Source organism: Panulirus ornatus, chromosome 23, assembly GCF_036320965.1.
Source record: "Panulirus ornatus isolate Po-2019 chromosome 23, ASM3632096v1, whole genome shotgun sequence".
Lineage (NCBI taxonomy): Eukaryota > Metazoa > Arthropoda > Malacostraca > Decapoda > Palinuridae > Panulirus > Panulirus ornatus.
The window spans coordinates 21,023,205-21,050,668 of record NC_092246.1 but is presented as its reverse complement, the minus strand read 5'-3'; the positions used below and the strand labels follow the sequence as shown (position 1 = coordinate 21,050,668).

The following is a 27,464-nucleotide window of genomic DNA, read 5'->3' as shown; positions in this document are numbered from 1 at the left end:
TCGCATCCCACTTTCATTTTTATATTCTTCCCTCCCTCTTTGCTAAACTTCTTTTGCATTCCTGTCAAGCATTCTACCATGTCTTTTTTTCTTCTCTCAGCATTTCTAATCTCTTCCATCCACCAGTGCTTTGCCAATTTTATTCCTATATCTCATGGTCTTGTATCCAAACACTAATTATACAGCCTTTAATAATATTTCTTATGATTTTAAACACCATTCACACAAGACTGCATCCCTAAATTCACTGCACTTCCATCAAAGCTTTCAGCTATGTACTTCTCATACTCCTCCCTGCATTTTTTCTGATTCATCTTCTTGCTTGTCAACAGTGTTACCTCTATTCTTCCTTATGCCATACCTCCACTTCTCCTTGATTCTCATCCCCACAACAAATGTGAAATGGTCAGTCTCCAAAGAATCCTTTCATAACTATAATATCTAGCACAGCCTTTCTCAGTCTTTCATCCAGTGCCACATAATCAATCAATGCCTTTTTCTTTTCTCTTCCATCATTCCTCATTCATGTATATCTGTGGACCATCTTGTACTGAAAAAAGGTGTTTGCAAGGAATAAAACCTCATCATAAATATCCACAAGACCTCCATTCCCATTTACTTCAAGTACTCTCCATTTACCCATTACCTCACCAATTTCACCACATCCCACTTTCATATATCACCCAACACAACAGTATTTCTCTCATTCTCAGAACCGTTTATACAGTCATTAAGTTTCTAGAAAAGCTTCATTTTATCCTTACGTCATAAACTTCATATTTACACATACCCATGCATACTTCACAATCCCAGTCTTTCCATTCACCCACACTCTTGGTAATAGCAAGAAAAAAATAGTCTTGTTTTTGTTCTTAAATATTTCACCATAAAATCTAGTGAACTTCGCTTACACACCTATATATTTGCCCTCTTTCAGTAACAGAGCTGCTGCTCTTCTAGTGCTGAAAAAAGTTATAAAAAAGGAGCCATATCCCTCTGGCTTTCATTAAGAGGACTACAGCTGAGACAAAATGAGCCAGTTGTAATTTCTTTGCATGGAAACTGTTTATAGGTAACACCTTGATTTGGGCTAGGACCCTTTCACTCAGTTTCCTGGATTGATTATTTAAAAAAATCAAGTAACCATTTCTATACCTGATAAAATATCCAATAAGGTGGATGAATACCATTAATGTTACAGTAACACTACATAACAGATAAACTGGCTGTTTTTAATTTCAAAGGTGTGAGGTTCATGAAAAATAATGCTACGCAAATCAATGACTAAATTATTGTATATTTAACCCCTTGCTATACCTACCTTATTATTATTATTTATTATACTTTGTCGCTGTCTCCCGCGTTTGCGAGGTAGCGCAAGGAAACAGACGAAAGAAATGGCCCAACCCCCCCCCCATACACATGTATATACATACGTCCACACACGCAAATATACATACCTACACAGCTTTCCATGGTTTACCCCAGACGCTTCACATGCCTTGCTTCAATCCCCTGACAGCACGTCAACCCCGGTATACCACATCGCTCCAATTCACTCTATTCCTTGCCCTCCTTTCACCCTCCTGCATGTTCAGGCCCCGATCACACAAAATCTTTTTCACTCCATCTTTCCACCTCCAATTTGGTCTCCCTCTTCTCCTTGTTCCCTCCACCTCCGACACATATATCCTCTTGGTCAATCTTTCCTCACTCATCCTCTCCATGTGCCCAAACCACTTCAAAACACCCTCTTCTGCTCTCTCAACCACGCTCTTTTTATTTCCACACATCTCTCTTACCCTTACGTTACTCACTCGATCAAACCACCTCACACCACACATTGTCCTCAAACATCTCATTTCCAGCACATCCATCCTCCTGCGCACAACTCTATCCATAGCCCACGCCTCGCAACCACACAACATTGTTGGAACCACTATTCCTTCAATTTGAAACATACCCATTTTTGCTTTCCGAGATAATGTTCTCGACTTCCACACATTCTTCAAGGCCCCCAGGATTTTCACCCCCTCCCCCACCCTATGATCCACTTCCGCTTCCATGGTTCCATCCGCTGCCAGATCCACTCCCAGATATCTAAAACACTTCACTTCCTCCAGTTTTTCTCCATTCAAACTCACCTCCCAATTGACTTGACCCTCAACCCTACTGTACCTAATAACCTTGCTCTTATTCACATTTACTCTTAACTTTCTTCTTCCACACACTTTTCCAAACTCAGTCACCAGCTTCTGCAGTTTCTCACATGAATCAGCCACCAGCGCTGTATCATCAGCGAACAACAACTGACTCACTTCCCAAGCTCTCTCATCCCCAACAGACTTCATACTTGCCCCTCTTTCCAAAACTCTTGCATTTACCTCCCTAACAACCCCATCCATAATCAAATTAAACAACCATGGAGACATCACACACCCCTGCTGCAAACCTACATTTACTGAGAACCAATCACTTTCCTCTCTTCCTACACGTACACATGCCTTACATCCTCGATAAAAACTTTTCACTGCTTCTAACAACTTTCCTCCAACACCATATATTCTTAATACCTTCCACAGAGCATCTCTATCAACTCTATCATATGCCTTCTCCAGATCCATAAATGCTACATACAAATCCATTTGCTTTTCTAAGTATTTCTCACATACATTCTTCAAAGCAAACACCTGATCCACACATCCTCTACCACTTCTGAAACCACACTGCTCTTCCCCAATCTGATGCTCTGTACATGCCTTCACCCTCTCAATCAATACCCTCCCATATAATTTACCAGGAATACTCAACAAACTTATACCTCTGTAATACCTAATACTCATGGAATACCTACCTATGTGTCTAAAATAATCCTATATTTCTGAAATGTACACAAACGGAGAAAGTACAATAAAGTACATGTGCTCTCATCTTTAGGGGACAATAGCATGAAATTCACATACTATTATGCACCAATGCCATGATAAAAGTCTAACTTCTCTACCACCAAATGGCAAAGTGAAAAAAGTATATGTGCTGCCATGTGTTGAGAGACAATGATGAAATTTCACCCCAACATGTCCCAGGGTAGGGTTAAAAGAATTGTACATTTGCTGCCATTTGTTGAGATAGTGGCAAAATTTCACACACCAACATTCTCTGAGGCTATCACATAAGTTTACTTTTTTGATCAAATTTAGGAGTAAAAAACAGTACATGTGCTGCCATTTGTTGAGATATTAGCAAAATTTCACACACACCAAATTTTGGGGTTAAAAAAAATAGAACAGAGAAATTGGCAAAATTTCACACACCAACATGCCCTGATGCGATCACGTTTACTTTTTTGATCACCAAATTTAGGGGTAAAAAACAGTCCATGTGCTGCCATTTGTTGAGACATTGACAAAATTTCACACACCAACATACCCTGAGGCTATGTTTATTTTTTTTTATCAAATTTTGAGGATAAAAAAAACAGTACATGTTGAGTTATTATTTTTTTTATTATACTTTGTCGCTGTCTCCCGCGTTTGCGAGGTAGCGCAAGGAAACAGACGAAAGAAATGGCCCAACCCCCCCCCCCCACACACATGCATATACATACGTCCACACACGCAAATATACATACCTACACAGCTTTCCATGGTTTACCCCAGACGCTTCACATGCCTTGCTTCAATCCACTGACAGCACGTCAACCCCGGTATACCACATCGCTCCAATTCACTCTATTCCTTGCCCTCCTTTCACCCTCCTGCATGTTCAGGCCCCGATCACACAAAATCCTTTTCACTCCATCTTTCCACCTCCAATTTGGTCTCCCTCTTCTCCTTGTTCCCTCCACCTCCGACACATATATCCTCTTGGTCAATCTTTCCTCACTCATCCTCTCCATGTGCCCAAACCACTTCAAAACACCCTCTTCTGCTCTCTCAACCACGCTCTTTATATTTCCACACATCTCTCTTACCCTTACGTTACTCACTCGATCAAACCACCTCACACCACACATTGTCCTCAAACATCTCATTTCCAGCACATCCATCCTCCTGCGCACAACTCTATCCATAGCCCATGCCTCGCAACCATACAACATTGTTGGAACCACTATTCCTTCAAACATACCCATTTTTGCTTTCCGAGATAATGTTCTCGACTTCCACACATTCTTCAAGGCCCCCAGGATTTTCGCCCCCTCCCCCACCCTATTATACACTTCCGCTTCCATGGTTCCATCCGCTGCCAGATCCACTCCCAGATATCTAAAACACTTCACTTCCTCCAGTTTTTCTCCATTCAAACTCACCTCCCAATTGACTTGTCCCTCAACCCTACTGTACCTAATAACCTTGCTCTTATTCACATTTACTCTTAACTTTCTTCTTCCACACACTTTTCCAAACTCAGTCACCAGCTTCTGCAGTTTCTCACATGAATCAGCCACCAGCGCTGTATCATCAGCGAACAACAACTGACTCACTTCCCAAGCTCTCTCATCCCCAACAGACTTCATACTTGCCCCTCTTTCCAAAACTCTTGCATTTACCTCCCTAACAACCCCATCCATAAACAAATTAAACAACCATGGAGACATCACACACCCCTGCCGCAAACCTACATTCACTGAGAACCAATCACTTTCCTCTCTTCCTACACGTACACATGCCTTACATCCTCGATAAAAACTTTTCACTGCTTCTAACAACTTTCCTCCAACACCATATATTCTTAATACCTTCCACAGAGCATCTCTATCAACTCTATCATATGCCTTCTCCAGATCCATAAATGCTACATACAAATCCATTTGCTTTTCTAAGTATTTCTCACATACATTCTTCAAAGCAAACACCTGATCCACACATCCTCTACCACTTCTGAAACCACACTGCTCTTCCCCAATCTGATGCTCTGTACATGCCTTCACCCTCTCAATCAATACCCTCCCATATAATTTACCAGGAATACTCAACAAACTTATACCTCTGTAATACCTAATACTCATGGAATACCTACCTATGTGTCTAAAATAATCCTATATTTCTGAAATGTACACAAACGGAGAAAGTACAATAAAGTACATGTGCTCTCATCTTTAGGGGACAATAGCATGAAATTCACATACTATTATGCACCAATGCCATGATAAAAGTCTAACTTCTCTACCACCAAATGGCAAAGTGAAAAAAGTATATGTGCTGCCATGTGTTGAGAGACAATGATGAAATTTCACCCCAACATGTCCCAGGGTAGGGTTAAAAGAATTGTACATTTGCTGCCATTTGTTGAAATAGTGGCAAAATTTCACACACCAACATTCTCTGAGGCTATCACATAAGTTTACTTTTTTGATCAAATTTAGGAGTAAAAAACAGTACATGTGCTGCCATTTGTTGAGATATTAGCAAAATTTCACACACACCAAATTTTGGGGTTAAAAAAAATAGAACTGAGAGAAATTGGCAAAATTTCACACACCAACATGCCCTGATGCGATCACGTTTACTTTTTTGATCACCAAATTTAGGGGTAAAAAACAGTCCATGTGCTGCCATTTGTTGAGACATTGACAAAATTTCACACACCAACATACCCTGAGGCTATGTTTATTTTTTTTATCAAATTTTGAGGGTAAAAAAAAACAGTACATGTTGAGTTATTATTTTTTTTATTATACTTTGTCGCTGTCTCCCGCGTTTGCGAGGTAGCGCAAGGAAACAGACGAAAGAAATGGCCCAACCCCCCCCCCCCACACACATGCATATACATACGTCCACACACGCAAATATACATACCTACACAGCTTTCCATGGTTTACCCCAGACGCTTCACATGCCTTGCTTCAATCCACTGACAGCACGTCAACCCCGGTATACCACATCGCTCCAATTCACTCTATTCCTTGCCCTCCTTTCACCCTCCTGCATGTTCAGGCCCCGATCACACAAAATCCTTTTCACTCCATCTTTCCACCTCCAATTTGGTCTCCCTCTTCTCCTTGTTCCCTCCACCTCCGACACATATATCCTCTTGGTCAATCTTTCCTCACTCATCCTCTCCATGTGCCCAAACCACTTCAAAACACCCTCTTCTGCTCTCTCAACCACGCTCTTTATATTTCCACACATCTCTCTTACCCTTACGTTACTCACTCGATCAAACCACCTCACACCACACATTGTCCTCAAACATCTCATTTCCAGCACATCCATCCTCCTGCGCACAACTCTATCCATAGCCCATGCCTCGCAACCATACAACATTGTTGGAACCACTATTCCTTCAAACATACCCATTTTTGCTTTCCGAGATAATGTTCTCGACTTCCACACATTCTTCAAGGCCCCCAGGATTTTCGCCCCCTCCCCCACCCTATTATACACTTCCGCTTCCATGGTTCCATCCGCTGCCAGATCCACTCCCAGATATCTAAAACACTTCACTTCCTCCAGTTTTTCTCCATTCAAACTCACCTCCCAATTGACTTGTCCCTCAACCCTACTGTACCTAATAACCTTGCTCTTATTCACATTTACTCTTAACTTTCTTCTTCCACACACTTTTCCAAACTCAGTCACCAGCTTCTGCAGTTTCTCACATGAATCAGCCACCAGCGCTGTATCATCAGCGAACAACAACTGACTCACTTCCCAAGCTCTCTCATCCCCAACAGACTTCATACTTGCCCCTCTTTCCAAAACTCTTGCATTTACCTCCCTAACAACCCCATCCATAAACAAATTAAACCACCATGGAGACATCACACACCCCTGCCGCAAACCTACATTGGCAAAATGTCACACACCTGAGGCCATCACTTTACTTTTTTCTAAATCAGATTTTGGGGTAAAATAGGGTACAAGTGCTTTCCATTTGTTTGGAGAAAATGGTGCTAATTTGATTCATTGGCATGCTCCAAGGCTATCACATGAGAGTAACAAAAATCAAATTAAAACGAGATAAAAGCAGTGCAGATATAGTTTGGTTGTGAGGTATGGTGGCTAATTACAAGTCTGTTTGCAAATGATACTGTATTTGCCAAGTCATGAGGAGATGCAGAAGGTTGTGTGTTTTGTTTGTGCAAGTACAGGCAACTGAAAGTAAATGCATGTAAAAAGTAAATTAATGGTGTTTGAAAGGAAACAGAGTGAATGTATAGATTGTCCAAACCTATTAGAGTGAAAGAAAGTGTGCTAAACTGTGTTGTAGGTACTGGAGAAAGACTCTTGGGTAAGTTTGGTGATATGGAAGAGTATAGGAGTACATATCAAAGTGAAGACAGGATTAAGGGACAGCATAGTCCTCCTGTTCCTGAACCTATGCCCAAACATGGACATGGAGTGAATCACAAAGAGTTATGGACTGTGAAAATGAGCTATTTGAGAGGAGCATGTGGTATGACTAGATGGAATGAAAACAGAAATGAGCAGGTGTATGAGAGATTTGATATAACAGAATGCAAAGAGAAAATTCTGGAGTGGTAATGGGTGAAACATAATACATTTCGTAAAAGGGAACTGTACAGGATGAGAGTGGGGGGCTGGAAATCCTCCCCTCCTGTTTCACTTTTCCAAAAGAAGGAAGTCATGTGGGCTGTGAGGATTTTTTCCTCTGAGGATCAGTTGTCTGTTCTTGGTGCTACCTTGCTAATACAGAAAATGGAGAATATATGTGGGAAGAAACAGAATAGAAGTGAAGTGTTTTAGATATCTGGGCTTGGACTTAGCAGCGAATGGAACCATAAAAGCAGAAGTGAGTCACAGGGTGGGCGTGGGAGTGATGAAGAATGTGTGGAAGGAGAGAATGTTATCTCTGAGAGCAAAAATGGGTGTTTAAAGGAACAGTAGTTCTAACAATGTTATATGGTTATAAGGTTATATGGTTATAAGGTTGTACGGATAAGGGTGGATGTATTGGAAATGAAATGTTTGAAGACAATATGTGGTGTTAGGTGGTTTGATTAAGTAATGAAAGGGTAAGAGAGATGTGTAGAAATAAAAAGTGTTTTTGAGAGAGCAGAGGAGGGTGTGTTGAAATGGTCTGGATATGTGGAGAGTGAGTGAGGAAAGATTGACAAAGAGGGTTTATATGTCAAAGGTGAAGGGAACAAGAAGCAGGAGACCAAATTGGAGGTAGAAGGATGAAGTAAAAAAGATTTTGAGCGATTTAGGCCTAAATATGCGGGAGGGTGAGAGGCGTGCAAGGAATAGAGTGAATTGGAACGATGTGGTATATCGGGGTCGACATGCTGTCAATGGACTGAACCAGGGTATGTGAAACGTCTGGGGTAAACTATGGAAAGGTCTGTGGGGCCTGGATGTGGATAGGGAGCTGTGGTTTCAGTGCATTACACATGGCAGCTAGAGACCGAATGTGAATGAATGTGGCCTTTTTTATCTGTTTTCCTGGTGCTACCTCACTGAAGCTGGGGGTAGCAATGCTGTTTCCTGTGGGATGGTGCAGTGCCAGGAATGGATGAAAGCAAGCAAGTATGAATATGTATATAAGTTGATATGTATATGTATGTATATTTGTGTGAATGGACACTACCTCGCTGATGCAGGAAACAGCAATTAAGTATAATAAAAAATTTATATACTTTATTTATTATATGTGATTGCCGCTTCCTGCATCAGCCAGGTAGCACCAGGAAACAGATGAAACAAGAAAGAGAGTCCAGAAAGTGTGTCCTGAACTCAAAGATTACCATTAAGATGGGTAATATGCCTTGCATGATGAAGCAACAGACCTAAATGTATTGTAAGAATTTTTTGTGTATATTTCTGCATCCTGACCATTTAACCAAATGGGTTCTCTTCTCAAGAGACTATTGTATCCCCATTGGTTTTGAGTTTAAGACTGAATTAATCTTATATAACTCTTTCCTTTACAGGAATAAGGATTCAGGTTAGAATTTGACTTAAGTAGGAATTTCCAATTATATTTAATCTCCATTTATTGATAATGAAGTGACCATAATTATGATATATATTTGTTTAGTGAATTAAACTGATAATATGCTTACCACCTTTGCAGATTACATGAATTTGATGCCCAAGTTTCAGCCGTAAGGTTTGGAATGGCTAGGGTTATTCCTGTACCATTGCTGTCCTTATTCACACCATATGAGTTGGAGACAATGGTGTGTGGCTCCCCTGACATTCCCCTTAATCTTCTCAAGAGTGTTGCAACATACAAAGGTGAAGCCAGTCTCAATGTCACATGTTCATAAATATCAAAATTTATTTTCCACCGACACTGGGGTGACTACATAATTTTAACAAGGTTGTTTATGACTATGGCAAGTTTTAATTTGTGATAAATTCATGCAAGGAAAAAGAACTCAAATTCATGTGTAACCTTTTTTATACAGGTTTAGGTGAATGTGTGATGAACTTTTTTTTTTTTTTTTACATATTTATAGGTATGTTGGAAAGGATCACAATTTTGCGTGGGACCAAGATATTCCTATGAGTCCACAGGGAAAATGAAACACGAAAAGTTCCCAAGTGCACTTTGGTGTAATAATCACATCATCAGGGGAGACACAAGAGAGAAATATAACATGTTTACCAAATGGCGTCCTAGCTTCGTCTCTTCGATGTATATCAACTGACTTATATTTCTCTCGTGTGTCTCCCCTGATGATGTGATTATTACACCAAAGTGCACTTGGGAACTTTTCGTGTTTCACCAATGCCACCCTGCTCCACAAGAAACAGCACAAATCCATGAAGGAAAAGAAAAAAGATAATATATACATTTCCTTCTCTTCCCCCACACCTGATTCACCGCCCCCAGTATCAACAAGGTAGCAACAGGAAACAGATGAAGAAAAGCCATATCTGCTCACACTCATTCTCTGGCTGTTATGTGTAATGCACCAAAACCACAGCTACCTCCCTATCCACATCCAGGCCCCACAGACCTTTCCATCGTTTACCCTGGACATTTTGCATGCCCTGGTTCAGTCCATTGATGGCACGTCGACCCCAATTCCAATTCACTCTATTCCATGCACGCCTTACACCCTCTTATACATTCAGGCCCCTATCGCTCAAAATCTTTTTCACTCCATCCTTACATCTCCAATTTGGTCTCCTCATTCTCTTTGTGCCCTCCAATTCTGACACATATATCCTCTTTATCAACCTTTCCTCACTCATTCTCTCCATATGTCCAAACTGTATCAACTCACCCTCCTCTGCTCTCTCAACCACACACTTTTTATTACCACACTTCTCTCTTACCCTTTTATTACTTACCAGCTCAAACCACCTCACACCACATCTTGTCCTCACACATTTCATTTCCAACATATCCACCCTCCTTTGCATAACCCATGCCCCACAGCCATATGATGTTGTTGGAACTAATATCACTTCAAACATACCCATTTTTGCCTCAAAGATAATGATCTTTCTTTCTATACATTGTTTTCATTGCTCCCAGAACCTTCCCCACCCTATGACTCACTTCCACTTCCAAGGTTCCATTTGCTGCCAAGTCCACTCCCAGATATCTAAAACACTTCACTTTTGCAATTTTCTTTTTCAGTTCAAATTTACTTCCCAACTAACCTAATAACTTTACCTTTGTTCACATTCATCTCCATGACATTTTCTCCTTTTACACACTCTTCCAGACTCAGTCACCAACTTTTGCAGTTTCTCACTTGAATCAGCCACCAGTGCTGCATCACTGGCGAACAACAACTGACTCACTTCCCAGGCCCTCTCATCCTTTCCAAAACTCTTGCAATTACCTTCCTCGCCACCCCTTCCTAAAGCAAATTAAACAACCATAGTGACATCACACACCCCTGCCAAAGACCAGCCTTCACTGGGAACCACTCTTTCTCATTTCTGCCGACTTGCAAACATGCCCCATGCCTGCGATAAAAAAATCTCATACTGCCTCCAGCAGCCCACCTCCCATCATACTTCGTATACTTCGTTCACACATTTTGCTTGACAGTTTTTAACACACTTTAAATGTCTCCTAAAGACGAGTGAGGCTTATGCAGGCAGAACTTTTACATCAACTGCATCATAACCACTTTAAAAGATGAAAAAGTTATGTTTTCTGTATCAGTCTTTCCCACAGAGTTGGAAAGTTATATAATTCCATCTTTCCACACTGTTCAAGGAATGTTACATCTTGTTTTCTTTATGGATTTCATTATTTTTTAATATGGTGCTTTTCTCGTCCATGGTTTCCCCCTCTTCTTTGTTCCCTTCTTCTCTGATGCATATATCCTCTTAGTCTCTCCTCGTCCTCTCCACGTCCAAACCATTTCAGCACATCCTACTCAGTTTTCTTAAACATATTTAGCTTACTATTACACCTCTCACTGCTCACTCCTTAATCAACCCTTTTCACACCACATATTGACCTAAGGCATTTCATTTCTAACACATCTGTACATTTGCATTTAGGGCCCACTATTTATATCCATACAGCAAATCGGGACTACAATACCACCAGACATATCCATCTTTACCTTCACAGACAGCAACCTCTCCACACACTCCTCAGTGTACCCAAGAGCTTTACCCCCTCACCCACCTTTGGTTCACTTCAGCTCCTTTTGTTCCTTCCACTGCCAAATCCACTCTCGGGTATCTAAAACACCCAACTTCCTTTAGGTTATTTTAATTCAAACTCACACTGAAAAAAAGCCTTTTTCTCCTGCTAAACCTCATTATCTTAGTTTTACACACCATAACTCTTAACTGGTCTCCTTTTACACACTATTCAAACTGAAACACCAGTTCCAGAAGTTTCTCACCAACAGACTGGAAACTGCATTTACCTCACCACCCCATCCATAAACAGACTAAACAACCAAGATGGCATCACACACACCTGACACAGACCCACCTCTCGCCCTTTCCTCCTCCTACTCACACACAGGCCATACCTTCTTGAGAAAACTCCTAATTGCTTTCAGTGAAGGGAAGACTAAACTGGAGATGGATGGAAGGAGTGAAAGAAGGTTTCAGGGGTTTGAGGCTACAACATCTAAACATGTAGGAGGGTGTAAGCATGCACAAAACAGAGTGAACCTGCCTATGTGATATACAGGGAATGGTTTTGTGATACACAGGGAATGATATGCTTGTCAATGGACTACAACAGGGCATATGGAGCAGTCAGGGGAAACCACAGAGAAGTCTGTGGGGCCTGGTTATGGACAGGAGGGCTCTGGTTTCAATGCATTATACATTATAGCTAGAGACTGGATGTGAGCAAATGATGTCATAACTTTCTCTGCTCCTAATGCAGAAAATGGCATACACACGTGTTTAATCATGAACTTTGCCTACATGGGGTTACACCATAAGTGAAAAGTTTATTTGGGAAAGGAGTACAGTCTCAGTGAAGATCTCACTCTAATGAAGTCTATCATTTTCCTGCTATTGATTGTAATACAGCCTTGAAGCTTCAGAAGCCCCATAAAAGGGGCCCTGGGTTGTATAATAATAATTTTTTTTTATACATATTCGCCATTTCCCGCATGAGCAAGGTAGCGTTAAGAGCAGAGGACTGAGCCTTATAGAGAATATCTTCCCTTGGCCCTCTTCTGTTCTTTCTTTTGAGAAAAAAAAAAAAAAAAAAAAAAGGGAGGAGGGGATTTCCAGCCCTTTGCTACCAATAATAATAATAGTAATAATAAAGATAATCTATTTATGTTTTTATCCCATTCAGGTGTGGAGGCAACAGCACCTTTAGTTCAGTGGTTTTGGGAAGTTATGGAAGAATTCAGCACAGCAGAGCGATCCCTCTTCCTTCGCTTTGTTTGGGGGAGAACACGATTACCTCGCACTATTGCTGATTTCCGAGGAAGAGACTTCGTGTTCCAGGTAAGTTTTCTTTAATGGAAAAATGAAGTTTTAAAAATTTTCTCAAACTATAATAAGTGGTTGATTTTATCTTTCTATCGCTTTGTTTTTGAACTCTTTCTTCTTTAGTGCACTCATGTATCTAGGTCTCTCTAACTCAATCTGTCCTGGCCTAGCTTACTTTATCAAGCTCACGTACACTTCCTCTTGTATTTTAGTATGTCTTTCTGTGTATTTTCATCTATTTCTCCTAAGTTCATTTTTTCCATATTATGTGATGATTATATGGAAGATGCAGCAGATAATCATGGGTATAAGGGAAGCCCTGATACTTGGTTTATGTGGATATTTTCCGATCTCGAGAGCAAAAGTGAAAGTCAGTATTACGCATACAAAAATCTGTGCATTTGCACATTCATAAAAATAAACTTAATATAGTTATGCAGTATATATGCATATTCACTTCCTTATAATTATGAAAATCAAGGATAAAAAAAAATTGACTGACCAGAAATTAATAAGGCAGCATATTTTTTTTTTTCATAAGGCTCCAATCATGGACAAAAGTCATCAAAGCTGGGCCTTAAATGAAATATAGAGAGAATCATGAAAGGGAAAAAGAAAAGACAAGGAAAAGAAATTACGAATTTTGGAGCAGCCAGCTCTTGGAAGCAAAAACCAAAGTAATACCTAAAGAAAAGGGAAACATTACAGTGAAAGGCAAGAGGGTCAAGTGTGCTTCATAATTAAAGTCTAGGCACAATCTTCACAAGAATATGATCTAGTATACAATTCTGGATGAGCAGAAATTTAGCTTCCTTATGCCTGGCAATGTGTTCCCAACATGAAGGCTTAATAAAGATTGTCTATCTGTATCTCTGACCCCTTTTCCAACTGAAACTCCTTCAGGGGGGTGGCCATGGCAATAGAGTCTTCATTACCAGTGAACCCCAGTGCTGCTTCTTAGCCTTTCATGCCTCACTGACAGAGGGCAAGTCTATTGCAGTATTTGAAGAAGCTCCTAACTAATGTTTCTACTGACTACTTTTACCTAATGCTCCCACCATTTTGCCAAAAGGCATGGCTAGTGCACAGTGCTCACCATAAGAAAACCTAGCTACAAATAATGAACTGTGTGAATTAAGTGTTGTCAAGTGTTACATATGACAAGGAGATATTGTATGTTTGTGGACAGAATGCCAGTAATCCATGTGCGAGTGAGGCAAAAAGAATAGACAGCTGCCTGGGTCAAAGGAGTGCAACTTGACAACCACTGAAGTGCTGGCTCACTATGCAGCTGTCACTAACCCTCCTGATACCCAGGTGGGTAGTACTGGCAATATACCTCCCTAGTCGTCGGCTGCCTACCAACTAATACCTACTGCATTTGTACAATACAGTGTCTCTATCAAAATGTTTCAGATCTTGCTGGTGCTGTTTAACGTCTTTGTCGTTGTCCTCAGATATCTTCATGACTTCTCAAGTCATCAAAGATTGAATAGTGAGTTGGTATTATGGGGGACCAAAATGTTGATCTGCCAAATAGTCTGCTGTACTGAACAGGATGCTCTTGTATGGGGTTCTGCACAGTATGAGCAGACCTGAGGTCTTCATCATCCAGTTAACAATATGAAGTTTTACAGACAAACATATAATATTACCATAGTCCTTGCTTGACCTGTAGTCCCTCTTGACTGATGTGGACTGCTTTGTGCAAGTTGTGGGAGCTCTGTTGAAGGGGTCCTGAGATAGAAAAGTAAGGTAAGGTATGCATGGACTTCAGGTTGTGGACAAGTGTACCTAAAGGATATATGGAACTGGGGGACACAGATAATTGACAGAATATACAGTATTGGAAAACTTTTTTAAGACTGAAATAATGTGGCACAGTGACGTTTTCAACAATCAAATGGTCTGATTTTAAATCCTCTGTGTTTGAAGATTAGGAATCAAAACATTAAAGTTTCCTTCACCATGAACAAAAAGGAGAGAGATTTACTTGCTATAATTTTGATGTGGTACCTGGGGTTCTAAGATTTTTTCCCACTTGTTTTCTTTCTGTTCTCATAGGTTCTGGATAAGTACACTCCACCAGATCATTTTCTGCCAGAATCCTACACTTGCTTCTTCCTATTGAAGATGCCACGATATTCTTGTAAGGTAAGTGATTCGTGAGAACTCATGCCTAGAAAATTGGTAGAAAAAAATATGATTGAGTGACAATAGTTAGCAATATTTAAGGTTATAGTAAATGCATGCAAGGTGAATGGTGGTGAAATATATATCTCCTTTGTGAACACCAATGTATCATCTTTAGGAAATAAAGTATCATCTCCCTTGTGTTTTCCTAATCCTGTTCCTAGATAATGAATCTGCTTCTCCCTTTCCTCTCTTTATCACCTATCCCATACCTAGTTACTTCCTTCCTGCTACTTTATTTTTACTAGAATAAAACTAACAAACCTTTTTTACTTTTTCCTTACAGGCTGTTCTTCGAGAAAAACTTAAATATGCTATTCATTTTTGCAAGAGCATAGACACAGATGACTATGCAAGGGTAGCAATGACTGGTGGTGGAGTTGAGGACAACGTTTCATCTGAATCTGATACTGATGACTGGGACTCCATTGGCAGTGATGAGCCAATGGCAGACTGTGTTTCTCTTTACTCTACATGATCTATATGATCACATCACAAAATATTAATTTAAATTTCACTGCAGTGTGAAATTAGTGGTTTCATAAGTATGTGTTAAAGATGTGTTTGGAGACTTTAGTGTAACTGACATGAACGTTGAGAAGTACCTCTTGCTGTTTTTATTTTCTTATGTATATTTGAACATGAAATTTATACACCATTTTAAAGAGGTGTTATCTGCCATTTGTACATCATTAAAGGTGACGACAGTGCTGCTTGTTTCTCATACATCTTATTGTATTTCTGAGTCTTCCTCCTCTTACTTTTCAGCTCCTACTCTTTCACTCAAATGAATTCAGCTAGTCAAGCTCAGGATGGAGAATGTCCTTACAATCATTATATTATGTACCTATTCTTGATCCCAGCCAAGATTATTTTTAATATTCACATAACCAAATAAGCAATACTGGGCTTTGTATGTTTTTAGGTAAAAGGCATAGAGTACTAAAATTGTTAGTACAAAACTTTTGTCAGTTATAATCTTAGCTGCAGTATCAAGGATAATTTTGTATAATGTTGAAAAATGAAGTTATTACAGGGTTTTTACAAAAACATTATACTGAGAACTTTTGCTTTAAAATGTGATACTAAACATTCTAAATATGAATTTGGCAATACAATAACCAATGTGATTAGTGTATCTATAACAAATCCAAACTTCCTAATCACAATAAACATTCTGGTCACCACCTGTCTTTGCATGGAACCTTTTAATATAAATGCATAACCAAACTATAAATGCAGTTAATAGTCTGGGAGAAATCATGTGGATATATATCCCTGGGGATAGAGGAGAAAGAATACTTCCCACGTATTCCCTGCGTGTTGTAGAAGGCGACTAAAAGGGGAGGGAGCGGGGGGCTGGAAATCCTCCCCTCTTTTTTTTTTTTAATTTTCCAAAAGAAGGAACAGAGAAGGGGGCCAGGTGAGGATATTCCCTCAGAGGCCCAGTCCTCTGTTCTTAACGCTACCTTGCTAATGTGGCGAATAGTTTGAAAGAAAAAGATATATAACTGGATTTTTTCCCTGCAGCTTAAAAACAGGTGCACATTACTACATGTACCTGCCTGGACCATTAACGATTTAAATAAAATACTCAAAACAATTGTAACCCATGATTTATACAGATATTTTATTTCAGGCAACACATACTAATAAATGCAAATTTTTAAAAAATGCTATGAGTACCTTTATGATCAAATAAAGCTCTGAAAGCAGGATTAAAAATATCTGATTTCAATATACGAGGACAGTATATTCATGTTCATTGCATCCTTTGTGAACAAGGTAGCATCAGGAACCAATTACTGAACTATAGAGAGAAATATCCTTCCTTTGTTCCTTCTCCTGGGAAGTAAAAAGGGGAGTTAAATAACATGTGAACGACACGGGACAAATGGGAAAATCGGTGAAGTGGGGAAGTAATAACAGGTAGCAATGAAGTGAGAAGGAGATGGATTGAGCATTTTGAAGGTTTGTTGAATGTGTCTGATGATAGGGTGGCAGATATAGGGTGTCTTGGTCAGAGTGTTGTGTGAAGTCAGAAGGTCAGGGAAATTGGTTTGGTTAAAAGAGACGAGGTAGTGAAAGTTCTGGCAGAAGATGAAATCCAGCAAAGCTGAGGGTTGGGATGGTATTGCAGTAGAATTTATTAAGAAAGGGGTGACTATCCTGTTGATTGGTGAAATGCATGCATAGTGCCATTGTGCAAAGACAAAGGGGATAAAAGTGAGTATTCCTGGAAAATTATATGGGAGGGTATTGATTAAGAAGGTGAAGGCATGTACAGAGCATCAGACTGGGCAACAGCAGTGTGGTTTCAGAAGTGGTAGAGCGGTAGAGGATGTGTGATCAGGTATTTGCTTTGAAGAATGTACGAGAGAAATATTTACTTAGAAAAACAGATGGACTTGTAAGTAGTATTTATGGATCTGGAGAAGGCATATATGATAGGGCTGATCGAGATGCTTTGTGGAAGGTTTCAAGAGTATACAGAGTGGGAAGTAAGTTGCTAGAAGCAGTGAAAAGTTCTTACCAAGGATGTAAGGCATGTGTATGAGTAGGAAGAGAGGAGAGTGACTGGTTCCCAGTGAATGTCAGTTTGTGGCAGGGGTGTGTGGTGTCCCCATGGTTGTTTGATCTGTTAATGGATGTGCTGGTCAGGGAAGTAAATGCTAGAGTTTTGGAGAGAGGAGCGAGTATGCAGTCTGTTGTGGATGAGAGGGACTGGGAGGTGAGTCAGTTGTTGTTTGCCGATGATACAGCTCTGGTGGCTGATTTGAATGAGAAACTGCATAGGTTAGTGACTGAGCTTGGAAAAGTGTGTGAAAGGAGAAAGTTGAGAGTAAATGTGAATAAGAGCAAGGTTATTAGGTACAGTACGGTTAAGGGACAAGTTAACTGGGAGGTAAGTTTGAATGGAGAAAAATTGGAGGAGGTGAAGTGTTTTAGATATCTGGGAGTGAACTTAGCAGTGGATGAAACCATGGAAATGGAAGTTAGTGACAAGGTGGGGGAGGGGGTGAAGGTTCTGAGAGTGATGAAGAATGTATGGAAGGAGAGAACGTTATCTTGGAGAGCAAAAATGGGTATGTTTGAAGGAATAGTAGTTCCAACAATGTTATATGGTTGCAAGGCATGGAATACAGATAGGGTTGTATGGAGGAGGGTGGATGTGCTGGAAATAAAATGTTTGAGGAATATATGTGGTGTGGGGTGGTTTGATCGAAAGTAAGGAAAGGTGAAGAGAGATATGTGGAAATAAAAAAAAAGTGTGGTTGAGAGAGGAGAAGAGGGTGTGTTCAAATGATTTGGACATATGGAGAGAACGAGTGAGAAAAGACTGACAAAGAGGTTACATGTGTTAGGGGTGAAGGTACCAAGAATTTGGAGACCAAACTGGAGGTGGAAGGATGGAGTGAAAAAGATTTTGAGCGATCAGAGCTTGAATATACAGGAAGGTGAGAAGTGTGCAAGGAACAGAGTGAACTGGAATGATGTGGTATACTGGGGTCAACGTGCTGTCAATGGACTGAACCAGGGCATGTGAAGTGTCTGGGATAAACCATGGAAAAGATATGTGGGGCTTGGATGTGGATAGGGAGCTGTAGTTTCAGAGCATTACACGTGACAGCTAGAGACTGAGTGTGAATGAATGTGGCTATTTTTGCCTGCTTTCTTGTCACTACCTTGCTAAAGCGAGGGGTAGCGACTATTTCCTGTGTGGCAGAGTAGCAATAGGAAAGGATGAAGGCAAGCAAGTATGAATATGTATCTGTATATATGTATATGTCTGTGCATGTGTATGTACATGTATGTATATGTGCATGTATGGGCATCCATGAACATATATGTGCATATAAATGAAAAATGAGTAGATGGGGCATTCTTTGTTTCCTCACAGACATGGGAAACTGCAATTAAGTATAATATATATATTATATTATATATATATATATATTATATTATATATATATTATAAGAGCATGGTTGAGAGAGCAGTAAGAGGGTGTTTTGAAATGGTTTGGGCACATGGAGAGAATGAGTGAGGTAAGATTGACCAAGAGGATATATGTGTCGGAGGTGGAGGGAACGAGGAGAAGTGGGAGACCAAATTGGAGGTGGAAAGATGGAGTGAAAAAGATTTTGTGTGATCGGGGCCTGAACATGCAGGAGGGTGAAAGGAGCGCATGGAATAGAGTGAATTGGATCGATGTGGTATACTGGGGTTGACGTGCTGTCAGTGGATTGAATCAGGGCATGTGAAGCGTCTGGGGTAAACCATGGAAAGTTGTGTGGGGCCTGTATGTGGAAAGGGAGCTGTGGTTTCGGGCATTATTGTATGACAGCTAGAGACTGAGTGTGAACGAATGGGGCCTTCGTTGTCTTTTCCTAGTGCTACCTCGCACATATAAGGGGGGAGGAGGATGGTATTCCATGTGTGGCGAGGTGGCGATGGGAATGAATGAAGGCAGACAGTGTGAATTGTGTGCATGGGTATATATGTATGTGTTTGTGTGTGTATATATATGTGTACATTGAGATGTATAGGTATGTATATTTGCGTGAGAGGACGTGTATTTATATACACTGTGTATGGGGGTGGGTTGGGCCATTTCTTTCGTCTGTTTCCTTGCGCTACCTCGCAAACGCGGGCGACAGCGACAAAGCAAAATAAATAAAAATATATATATATATATATATATATATATATATATATATATATATATATATATATATATATATATATATATTTTTATTTATTTTGCTTTGTCGCTGTCGCCCGCGTTTGCGAGGTAGCGCAAGGAAACAGACGAAAGAAATGGCTCAACCCACCCCCATACACATGTATATACACACGTCCACACACGCAAATATACATACCTACACAGCTTTCCATGGTTTACCCCAGACGCTTCAAATGCCTTGATTCAATCCACTGACAGCACGTCAACCCCGGTATACCACATCGATCCAATTCACTCTATTCCTTGCCCTCCTTTCACCCTCCTGCATGTTCAGGCCCCGATCACACAAAATCTTTTTCACTCCATCTTTCCACCTCCAATTTGGTCTCCCTCTTCTCCTCGTTCCCTCCACCTCCGACACATATATTCTCTTGGTCAATCTTTCCTCACTCATTCTCTCCATGTGCCCGAACCATTTCAAAACACCCTCTTCTGCTCTCTCAACCACGCTCTTTTTATTTCCACACATCTCTCTTACCCTTACGTTACTTACTCGATCAAACCACCTCACACCACATATTGTCCTCAAACATCTCATTTCCAGCACATCCATCCTCCTGCGCACAACTCTATCCATAGCCCACGCCTCGCAACCATACAACATTGTTGGAACCACTATTCCCTCAAACATACCCATTTTTGCTTTCCGAGATAATGTTCTCGACTTCCACACATTCTTCAAGGCCCCCAGAATTTTCGCCCCCTCCCCCACCCTATGATCCACTTCCGCTTCCATGGTTCCATCCGCTGCCAGATTCACTCCCAGATATCTAAAACACTTCACTCCCTCCAGTTTTTCTCCATTCAAACTCACCTCCCAATTGACTTGACCCTCAACCCTACTGTACCTAATAACCTTGCTCTTATTCACATTTACTCTTAACTTTCTTCTTTCACACACTTTACCAAACTCAGTCACCAGCTTCTGCAGTTTCTCACATGAATCAGCCACCAGCGCTGTATCATCAGCGAACAACAACTGACTCACTTCCCAAGCTCTCTCATCCCCAACAGACTTCATACTTGCCCCTCTTTCCAAAACTCTTGCATTTACCTCCCTAACAACCCCATCCATAAACAAATTAAACAACCATGGAGACATCACACACCCCTGCCGCAAACCTACATTCACTGAGAACCAATCACTTTCCTCTCTTCCTACACATACACATGCCTTACATCCTCGATAAAAACTTTTCACTGCTTCTAACAACTTGCCTCCCACACCATATATTCTTAATACCTTCCACAGAGCATCTCTATCAACTCTATCATATGCCTTCTCCAGATCCATAAATGCTACATACAAATCCATTTGTGGAAATAAAAAGAGCGTGGTTGAGAGAGCAGAAGAGGGTGTTTTGAAGTGGTTTGGGCACATGGAGAGAATGAGTGAGGAAAGATTGACCAAGAGGATATATGTGTCGGAGGTGGAGGGAACGAGGAGAAGAGGGAGACCAAATTGGAGGTGGAAAGATGGAGTGAAAAAGATTTTGTGTGATCGGGGCTTGAACATGCAGGAGGGTGAAAGGAGGGCAAGGAATAGAGTGAATTGGAGCGATGTGGTATACAGGGGTTGACGTGCTGTCAGTGGATTGAATCAAGGCATGTGAAGCGTCTGGGGTAAACCATGGAAAGCTGTGTAGGTATGTATGTTTGCGTGTGTGGACGTGTGTATGTACATGTGTATGGGGGGGGTTGGGCCATTTCTTTCGTCTGTTTCCTTGCGCTACCTCGCAAACGCGGGAGACAGCGACAAAGTATAAAAAAAAAAAAAAAAAAAAAAAAAAAAAAAAATATATATATATATATATATATATATATATATATATATATATATCCCTGGGGATAGGGGAGAAAGAATAATTCCCACGCATTTCTCACGTGTCATAGAAGGCGACTAAAGGGGACGGGAGCAGGGGTCTAGAAACCCTCCCCTCCTTGTATTTTAACTTTCTAAACGGGGAAACAAGGAGTCACATGGGGAGTACTTATCCTCCTCGAAAGCTCACATTGGGGTGTCTAAATGTGTGTGGATGTAACCAAGATGAGAAAAAAGGAGAGAAAGGTAGTATGTTTGAGGAAAGGAACCTGAATGTTTTGGCTCTGAGTGAAACGAAGCTCAAGGGTAAAGGGGAAGAGTGGGTTGGGAATGTCTTGGGAGTAAAGTCAGGGGTTAGTGAGAGGACAAGAGCAAAGTAAGGAGTAGCACTACTCCTGAAATAGGAGTGGTGGAAGTATGTGATAGAGTGTAAGAAAGTAAACTCTAGATTGATATGGGTAAAACTGAAAGTGGATGGAGTGAGATGGGTGATTATTTGTGCATATGCACCGGTGCATGAGAAGAAAGATCATGAGAGGCAAGTGTTTTGGAAACAGCTGAGTGAGTGTGTTAGTAGTTTTGATGCGCGAGACCAGTTTATAATGAGGGGTGATTTGAATGCAAAGATGAGTAATGTGGCAGTTGAGGGAATAATTGGTGTACATGGGGTGTTCAGTGTTGTAAATGGACCATGTGACCAAACCGTTTCAAAACACCCTCTTCTGCTCTCTCAACCACACTCTTTTTATTACCACACATCCCTCATACCCTTTCATTACTTACTCGATCAAACCACCTCACACCACATATTGTCCTCAAACATCTCATTTCCAGCACATCCACCCTCCTCTGCGCAACTCTATCTATAGCCCACGCCTTGCAACCATATAACATTGTTGGAACCACTATTCTTTCAAACATACCCATTTTTGCTTTTTGAGATAATGTTCTCAACTTCCACACATTCTTCAACGCTCCCAGAACTTTCACCCCCTCCTCCACCCTATGATTCACTTCTCCTTCCATGGTTCCATCCGCTGCCAAATCCACTCCCAGATATCTAAAACACTTCACTTCCTCCAGTTTTTCTCCATTCAAACTTACCTCCCAGTTGACTTGTCCCTCAACCCTACTGTACCTAATAACCTTGCTCTTATTCACATTTACTCTCAGATTTCTTCTTTCACACACTTTACCAAACTCAGTCACCAGCTTTTGCAGTTTCTCACATGAATGAGCCACCAGCGCTGTATCATCAGCGAACAACAACTGACTCACTTCCAAAGCTCTCTCATCCACAACAGACTGCATACTTGCCCCTCTTTCCAAAACTCTTGCATTCACCTCCCCAACAACCCCATCCATAAACAAATTAAACGACCATGGAGAGATCACACACCCCTGCCGCAAACCTACATTCAATGAGAACCAATCACTTTCCTCTCCTCCTACACGTACACATGCCTTACATCCTCGGTAAAAACTTTTCACTGCTTCTAACAACTTGCCTCCCACGCCATATATTCTTAATATCTTCCACAGAGCATCTCTATCAACTCTATCATATGCCTTCTCCAGATCCATAAATGCTACATACAAATCCATTTGCTTTTCTAAGTATTTCTCACATACATTCTTCAAAGTAAACACCTGATCCATACATCCTCTACCACTTCTGAAACCACACTGCTCTTCCCCAATCTGATGCTCTGTACGTGCCTTCACCCTCTCAATCAATACCCTTCCATATAATTTCCCAGGAATACTCAACAAACTTATACCTCTATAATCTGAGCACTCACTTTTATCCCCTTTGCCTTTGTACACTGGCACTATGCATGCATTCCACCAATCCTCAGGCACCTCACCATGAGTCATACATACATTAAATAACCCTACTAACCAGTCAACAATACAGTCACCCCCTTTTTTAATAAATTCGACTGCAATACCATCCAAACCCGCTTCCTTGCCAGCTTTCATCTTCTGCAAAGCTTTTACTACCTCTTCTCTGTTTACCAAATCATTCTCCCTAACCCTTCCACTTTGCACACCACCTCAGCCAAAACACCCTATATCTGCCACTCTATCATCAAACACATTCAACAAACCTTCAAAATACTCACTCCATCTCCTTCTCACATCACCACTACTTGGTATCACCTCCCCATTAGCCCCCTTCACTGAAGTTGCCACTTGTTCCCTTGTCTTACGCACTTTATTTACCTACTTCCAAAACATCTTTTTATTCTCCCTAAAATTTAATGATACTCTCTCACCCCAATTCTCATTTGCCCTCTTTTTCACTTCTTGCACCTTTCTCTTGACCTCCTGCCTCTTTCTTTTATACATCTCCCAGTCATTTGCATTATTTCCCTGCAAAAATGTCCAAATGCCTCTCTTCTCTTTCACTAACAATCTTACTTCTTCGTCCCACCCTTCTTCATCCTACCCTTTCTAATCTGCCCACCTCCCACAAGCATCTTTTGCAAAAGCCATCACTGCTTCCCTAAATTCATCTCATTCCTCCCCCACTTCCCTTACGTCCTTTGTTTTCATCTTTTTCCATTCTGTACTCAGTCTCTCCTGGTACTTCCTCACACAGGTCTCCTTCCCAGGCTCACTTACTCTCACCACTCTCTTCACCCCAACATTCTCTCTTCTTTTCTGAAAACCTCTAAAAATCTTCACCTTCGCCTCCACAAGATAAAGATCAGACATCCCTCCAGTTGCACCTCTCAGCACATTAACATCCAAAAGTCTCTCTTTCGCATGCCTATCAATTAACACGTAATCCAATAACGCTCTCTGGCCATCTCTCCTACTTACATATGTATACTTATGTATATCTCTTTTTAAACCAGGTGTTCCCAATCACCAGTCTTTTGTCAGCACATAAATCTACAAGCTCTTCACCATTTCCATTTACAACACTGAACACCCCATGTACACCAATTATTCCCTCAACTGCCACATTACTCACCTTTGCATTCAAATCACCCATCACTATAACCCAGTCTCGAGCATCAAAACTACTAACATGCTCACTCAGCTGCTCCCAAAACACTTGCCTCTCATGATCTTTCTTCTCATGCACCGGTGCATATGCAACAATAATCACCCATCTCACTCCATCCACTTTCAGTTTTACCCATATCAATCTAGAGTTTATTTTCTTACACTCTATCACATACTCCCACCACTCCTATTTCAGGAGTGGTGCTACTCCTTACCTTGCTCTTGTCCTCTCACTTACCCCTGAGTTTACTCCCAAGACATTCCCAAACCACTCTTCCCCTCTACCCTTGAGCTTCGTTTCACTCAGAGCCAAAACATCCAGGTTTTTTTCCTCAAACATACTACCTATCTCTCCTTTTTTCTCATCTTGGTTACATCCACACACATTAAGACACCCCAATCTGAGCCTTCGAGGAGGATGAGCACTCCCCACGTGACTCCTTCTTCTGTTTCCCCTTTAAGAAAGTTAAAATAGAAGGAGGGGAGGGTTTCCAGCTCCCCGCTCACGTCCCCTTCAGTCACCTTCTACGACACGTGAGGAATGCATAGGAAGTATTTTTTTTTTCCCCCATACATATTCGCCATTTCCCACATTAGCAAGATGGCATTAAGAACTGAGGACTGAGCCTTAAAGAGAATATCCTCACCTGGCCCCCTTCTCTGTTCCTTCCTTTGGAAAATTAAAAAAGTGGGAAGTATTCTTTCTCCCCTATCCCTGGGGATAGGGGAGAAAGTCATAAAGTGAAGTGTTTTAGAAATCTGGGAGTGGATTTGGCAGCGGATGGAACCATGGAAGCGAAAGTGAGTCGGCGAAGGTTCTGGGAGCGTTGAAGAATGTGTGGAAAGCGAGAACATTGTCTTGGAGAGCAAAATGGGTATGTTTGAAGGAATAGTGGTTCCAACAATGTTATATGGTTGTGAGGCATGGGATATAGATAGGGTTATGTGGAGGAGAGTGGATGTGTTGGAAATGAGATGTTTGAGGACAATATGTGGTTGAGGTAATTTGATTAAGCAAGCAATGAAAGGGCAAGAGAGATGTGTTTGGTAATCAAAAGAGTGTGGTTGAGAGAGCAGAATAGGGTTTATTGAAATGGTTTGGTCACATGAAGAGAATGAGTGAGGAAAGATTGATGAAAAGGATGAGTCAGAGGTGGAGGGAACGAGAAGTGGGAGACCAAATTGGAGTTGGAAGGATGGAGTGAAAAAGATTTTGAGCAATCGGGGCCTGAACATACAGGAGGATGAAATGTATGTGAGAAATACTTAGAAAAGCAAATGGATTTATATGTAACATTTATGGATCTGGAGAAAGCACATGATAGAGTTGATAGAGATGCTCTGTAGAAGGTATTACGAATATATGGTGTGGGAAGCAAGTTGCTAGAAGTAGTGAAAAGTTCTTATTGAGGATGTAAGGCATGTGTACGAGTAGGAAGGGAGGAAAGTGATTGGTTCCCAGTGAATGTCGGTTTGCAGCAGGGGTGCGTGATGTCTCCATGGTTGTTTGATTTGTTTATGGATGGGGTAGTTTGGGAGGTGAATGCAAGAGCTTTGGACAAAGGGGAAGTATGCAGTCTGTTGTGGATGAGAGAGCTTGGGAAGTGAGTTAGCTGATGTTTGCTGATGATACAACGCTGGCGGCTGTTTTGAAAGGAGGTAAATAAAGTGCATAAGACAAAAGAACAAATGGGAACACCGGTGAAGGGGGCTAATGGGGAGGTAATAACAAGTAGTGGTGATGTGAGGAGGAGATGGAGCGAGTATTTTCGATGTTTGTTGAATGTGTTAGATGACAGAGTGGCAGATATAAGGTGTTTTGGTCAAGGTGGTATGTGAGGTGAGAGGGTTGGGGAGAATGGTTTGGTAAACAGAGAGGAGGTAGGGAAAGCTTTGCAGAAGATGAAAGCCGGCAAGGTGGCGGGTTTGGATGGTATTGCAGTGGAGTTTATTAAAAAAGGGGTGACTGTGTTGTTGACTGGTTGGTGAGGATATTCAATGTATGTATGGCTTATGGTGAAGTACCTGAGGATTGGTGGAATGAATGCATAGTTGGTGACTGAGTTTGGTAAAGTGTGTGAAAGAAGAAATCTGGGAGTAAATTTGAAGAGCAAGGTTATTAGGTTCAGTAGGGTTGAGGGACAAGTTAATTGAAGGAATAGTGGTTCCAACAATGTTGTATGGTTGCGAGGCGTGGGCTATGGATAGAGTTGTGCGCAGGAGGATGGATGTGCTGGAAATGAGATGTTTGAGGACAATGTGTGGTGTGAGGTGGTTTGATCGAGTGAGTAACGTAAGGGTAAGAGAGATGTGTGGAAATAAAAAGAGCGTGGTTGAGAGAGCAGAAGAGGGTGTTTTGAAGTGGTTTGGGCACATGGAGAGAATGAGTGAGGAAAGATTGACCAAGAGGATATATGTGTCGGAGGTGGAGGGAACGAGGAGAAGAGGGAGACCAAATTGGAGGTGGAAAGATGGAGTGAAAAAGATTTTGTGTGATCGGGGCCTGAACATGCAGGAGGGTGAAAGGAGGGCAAGGAATAGAGTGAATTGGAGCGATGTGGTATACCGGGGTTGACGTGCTGTCAGTGGATTGAATCAAGGCATGTGAAGCGTCTGGGGTAAACCATGGAAAGCTGTGTAGGTATGTATATTTGCGTGTGTGGACGTATGTATATACATGTGTATGGGGGGGGGTTGGGCCATTTCTTTCTTCTGTTTCCTTGCACTACCTCGCAAACGCGGGAGACAGCGACAAAGTATAATAAAAAATATAAAAAAAATAAGTATGAATGGAGAAAAATTGCAGAAGTGAAGTGTTATAGATATTTGGGA

The 27,464-nt window shown here is 41.1% G+C and overlaps 1 protein-coding gene and 1 long non-coding RNA gene across 6 annotated transcripts in view; one reads left to right on the top strand and one right to left on the bottom strand.

Annotated features, from left to right (window-relative positions):
• The window catches only part of HERC2 (E3 ubiquitin-protein ligase HERC2), a 278,100-nt gene extending 261,866 nt beyond the window's left edge, over positions 1 to 16,234 (top strand). For both annotated transcript variants that reach the window (XM_071676734.1, XM_071676733.1), the window contains 4 exons: positions 9,040 to 9,203; positions 12,715 to 12,869; positions 14,919 to 15,008; positions 15,334 to 16,234. In XM_071676734.1, the coding sequence (XP_071532835.1) occupies positions 9,040 to 9,203; positions 12,715 to 12,869; positions 14,919 to 15,008; positions 15,334 to 15,525 (601 nt within the window). In that variant the 3' untranslated portion in view covers positions 15,526 to 16,234. The remainder of the gene's footprint in view (positions 1 to 9,039; positions 9,204 to 12,714; positions 12,870 to 14,918; positions 15,009 to 15,333) is intronic.
• The window catches only part of LOC139756879 (uncharacterized), a 108,770-nt gene continuing 94,485 nt past the window's right edge, over positions 13,180 to 27,464 (bottom strand). For 3 of the 4 annotated variants that reach the window (XR_011714456.1, XR_011714455.1, XR_011714454.1), the window contains one exon: positions 13,180 to 15,033. This is a non-coding gene — a long non-coding RNA (uncharacterized lncRNA). The remainder of the gene's footprint in view (positions 15,034 to 27,464) is intronic. The other variant, XR_011714457.1, reaches the window with a different exon arrangement.